This window comes from Muntiacus reevesi, chromosome 18 (assembly GCF_963930625.1).
Source record: "Muntiacus reevesi chromosome 18, mMunRee1.1, whole genome shotgun sequence".
NCBI classification, from domain to species: domain Eukaryota; kingdom Metazoa; phylum Chordata; class Mammalia; order Artiodactyla; family Cervidae; genus Muntiacus; species Muntiacus reevesi.
In genome coordinates, this window is record NC_089266.1 from 11,713,311 (window position 1) to 11,717,364 (window position 4,054).

The 4,054-nt window shown below is 57.1% G+C and overlaps 1 protein-coding gene across 1 annotated transcript; it reads right to left on the reverse strand.

Moving 5' to 3' along the window:
- Nucleotides 1-563: 563 nt before the first annotated feature.
- On the reverse strand, nucleotides 564-3,425 carry ACTG1 (actin gamma 1). Its single transcript, XM_065909534.1, has 5 exons — nucleotides 3,316-3,425; nucleotides 2,539-2,907; nucleotides 1,820-2,258; nucleotides 1,531-1,712; nucleotides 564-1,442 (listed from the first exon to the last, which is right to left on the reverse strand). The coding sequence occupies exons 2-5, from the start codon at nucleotides 2,899-2,901 to the stop codon at nucleotides 1,299-1,301; spliced, it is 1,128 nt and encodes a 375-aa protein (XP_065765606.1). The 5' UTR covers nucleotides 2,902-2,907; nucleotides 3,316-3,425; the 3' UTR covers nucleotides 564-1,298.
- Between the last annotated feature and the right edge of the window lie 629 nt (nucleotides 3,426-4,054).

The following is a 4,054-nucleotide window of genomic DNA, read 5'->3' on the forward strand; positions in this document are numbered from 1 at the left end:
AACTTGCTTCCCAACAGCCAAGGCATGAAATCTCTAGATCTGTAAATCATGGTCTTCCAAACCCTTAAAGCCTCTTCAATCTGAGTTTAGGTTTGACCCAACCTACCAAGCCTGAAAATCTGAAATAGTCGCGGAAGACTCTGCCTGCCCTTAGGGAAAGCTTTGGGGCATTAAGTCAAGGAATCTAGAGCCTGTTGAGTCAAGTTCACCCCACCAGTTGACCCTTATCAGCAGATTGAAGATTCCACAGCTCAGCAATCATGCTCCAATCAACCCCATGGTTGCTTCACTGACCAGAGTGCACCACCACCCCACCACTACCTGTGTGCTGAGAAAGCCACGCCCTTCATGCTTCTATGGCAGCACAACTTCATACCTAAGACATCAAGATGCCCTCCTCCCAACCCCCTTGGGGGATAGTCCCCCCCAAACTCTAGATGCTCACTAGGACCCCTGTTCACCTCTCGTTTGGGAGAAGCCAGTTTTTGTTGCCCAATTTGAGCTTGAGGTGGTCACACCCCACACAACCCACCACTTCCCACTCATCAAACAGAAGGCACCGATCGGTTTACTGCAGCACTTTTTATTTCCTCACAATGACGCGTTGCTGGGGCCTAATGTTCTCACATGACAGTAGAAAATCAAAGTCTGTTGTCATCTCTTAAAAGAATTGAGAATTGCGTACAAAAACCTTACATAAATTAAAAGGATGAATAAATTTACAGGTGTGAATGCAAACTGTTTCCAACTCAAGGCAAGTTAACAGCCCACGGTGTTCTGGTGGGAAATCTTCAGTAAGAAAGGAAAGCAGGTCCTAAGGCTTGGACCCTCCCAACCCCATTTAAGACCGGCCAAGACAGAAATGACAACTGTTTCAGGACTCTTGCCAGCCTCTAGAGAAATCCTGGAATAGGCAGCTCTGACACATTAATACCCTGCACAGACAGAGACTCGCAGTCTCCCAGATTCTTATCAAGCCATTGGATTTCTCTTCCATAGACATTCTCACCTCAGCTACAGAGGTGAGAGAGCCGCATGTAACTAGGGGTTAAAATCAAAGATATGCACAGGGTATTAAACATATACCAAGGTAGAGTTAACTTGAATACAAGGTCAAAATCAGCAACAAGTTCTACAATCCAGTGCTGATATCAGATACAAGCTTCAAGGACAAATTTCTTTTCAAAGGCTTATTCCAGTTTCATGAGGCTAGCATGAGGTGTATACATTTGCCAGGGCAAATTTATACTTCTGAATTAACTCATGCAGCAAATGCTACGCATCTGCTCGCAGTCCGTTTAGAAGCATTTGCGGTGGACAATGGAGGGGCCAGACTCGTCGTACTCCTGCTTGCTGATCCACATCTGCTGGAAGGTGGACAGGGAGGCCAGGATAGAGCCTCCGATCCACACCGAGTACTTGCGCTCAGGAGGAGCAATGATCTGAAATGACAACAATGGGGTTTTAGTTGGTGGCACCATCTTACCTGCAAGGCCCCTGGGCCCAAGGCCACAGTCGCCTCTGCCTCACCTTGATCTTCATCGTGCTCGGAGCCAGCGCAGTGATCTCTTTCTGCATCCTGTCGGCGATGCCAGGGTACATGGTGGTCCCACCAGACAGCACCGTGTTGGCATACAGGTCCTTTCGGATGTCCACGTCACACTTCATGATGGAGTTGAAGGTGGTCTCGTGGATGCCACAGGACTCCATACCTAGGAGACAAAGCTCACCCTCAGAGATTGCACGTTCAAGGTGAAAAGCACCTTGACCCTCGACAGCCTCAAAGTGAGGTCAGTCATGCTGCCCACCGGACACCTACCCAGGAAGGAGGGCTGGAAGAGCGCCTCGGGACACCGGAACCGCTCGTTGCCAATAGTGATCACCTGACCATCAGGCAGCTCATAGCTCTTCTCCAAGGAGGAGGAGGATGCAGCAGTAGCCATCTCCTGCTCGAAGTCCAGGGCGACGTAGCAGAGCTTCTCCTTGATGTCACGCACAATTTCCCGCTCAGCTGTGGTGGTAAAGCTGTAACCACGTTCCGTGAGGATCTTCATGAGGTAGTCTGTCAGGTCCCGGCCAGCCAGGTCCAGACGCAGGATGGCGTGGGGGAGGGCGTACCCCTCGTAGATGGGCACCGTGTGGGTGACCCCGTCCCCAGAGTCCATGACAATACCAGTGGTGCGGCCAGAGGCGTACAGAGACAGCACTGCCTGGATGGCCACATACATGGCAGGAGTGTTGAAAGTCTCAAACATGATCTGCAGGAAACAAAAGGCTCCATTAGTCAAAGGAAGGGACTCAGGGTCACCCCATGCTCTCACACCATGCCAGCATGCCACAAATGTGATGTGTGGAGAAAAGAAAAGGAAGCAAGCAGAAACACAAATAAGAAACCTTGAGACTTCAGGAAGGAAATGCCAGGAGAAGAACAGAACCCTGGAAATATTGAAAGAAATACTTGAATTTCAGAAAACAAAACAAAACATGAAATGACTTGTGAAATACATGAAATGTCTCAAACCACCCGACTGTGCTTACCTGGGTCATCTTCTCACGGTTGGCCTTGGGGTTCAGAGGGGCCTCCGTCAGCAGCACGGGGTGCTCCTCAGGGGCCACACGCAGCTCATTGTAGAAGGTGTGGTGCCAGATCTTCTCCATGTCGTCCCAGTTGGTGACGATGCCGTGCTCGATGGGGTACTTAAGGGTCAGGATGCCACGCTTGCTCTGGGCCTCGTCGCCCACGTAGCTATCCTTCTGCCCCATGCCCACCATGACGCCCTGGTGTCGGGGACGCCCAACGATGGACGGGAACACGGCCCGGGGGGCGTCATCCCCAGCAAAGCCAGCTTTGCACATGCCAGAACCATTGTCGATGACGAGGGCGGCAATTTCTTCTTCCATGGTGATCTATTCAAAGATGGGACCCACTCAGGCGCGCCCTGACGCTCAGAGAACGGCCCCGGCAAAGGCCCTCTCCGCGAGGCGCTCGACCTCCCCCCGACCTGGTTGCAGAGTAACCGCCTGGAACCGGGGCCGGCTTTTATGTAACGCCCCCTCCCCCGTCGTTCCGCGGAAAGGAGACCGGGGGCTTTCAATACTGCCGCCCGGGCTCGCCCTGCCCCCTCAGCACACCCGCTGCGCCCTCCTCGAACCAGCTGGGGCGCAGCCCACTTACCCCACCCCGCCCCACCCGACCACCCTTTGTTCCCGGGGTCTGGGTGGTCGGGCCTCCGGGGTCGGGAGTAGAAAAAAGAACTGCGAAGGGGGTGCGGGGGCCCGGATACCCGGGCAGGCCGCCTAGGCCTAGTCGCTTACCGACGGAGACGGGCCGCGGGGTGCGGAAGAGCGAGCAAAGAGGCGCGGGAAGACACGGAACGCTGGCCGGCTGCGGCGAGTGAGACCGTCCGCGGGCTCCCCCGCCGGTATTTAAGCGAAGCGGGGCGCGCGCGCGGGCCGGCGGCGCGCGCGGCCCCAGAACATGTCCATATATGGCGATCTTTCCGAACGCCGGGCGCCCATTGGCCCGCCCGAGAGGGGCACGTGGGGCCCCGCGCCCGGTCCCGCCCCCCGCCCGCACCGCCCCCAACCGCCCCGCCCGCGCTGCCCCCGGGCGCCGGAGACCCCCAGAATGAGACCCCGTGCTGACCGGCACGCGGGCGGGATGGGTGGGCGCCCCCGGGGGGACTTCAGGAGTGGTCGCAGAGGAGGCCAGGGAGCTGACCCGGGCGCCCCGCCCTGGGACTGTCGCGCGCCGTGGGGGAGGGCCCGGCTGCACCCCGAAACTGCCTGGCCCGGGGCTGGGCGGCACCCGGAGCAGGGTGTGTACCCGCGGCCTGGCCGCGCTGGTGGGCTTTCCTCCCCGCGCCCCCTTTAATCTTCCCCTCTTGGTCTCTGCAGGCCATCAAGGCGGGTTCCCGGCACCGGGCTGGGGGAGGGGAGGGGAGGGTGGTGGTCCCGGCCGGCCTCCCTTGCGGCACTATGGGCCCGGTGTTCCAGGGGAGTCTTGGGGAGCCGTGACTTCGACCCTGTCTGGATGGGAAGGAGCCGATCGTCC

Excerpts from the sequence above, each read along its gene's own strand:
- ACTG1 (XM_065909534.1), bottom strand. The coding sequence starts at position 2,901 with ATGGAAGAAGAAATTGCCGCCCTCGTCATCGACAATGGTTCTGGCATG. Across the intron at positions 2,259-2,538 it reads ACCGTGAGAAGATGACCCAG|ATCATGTTTGAGACTTTCAA; the intron begins GTAAGCACAGTC and ends TGTTTCCTGCAG. Across the intron at positions 1,443-1,530 it reads CGAGCACGATGAAGATCAAG|ATCATTGCTCCTCCTGAGCG; the intron begins GTGAGGCAGAGG and ends TTGTCATTTCAG.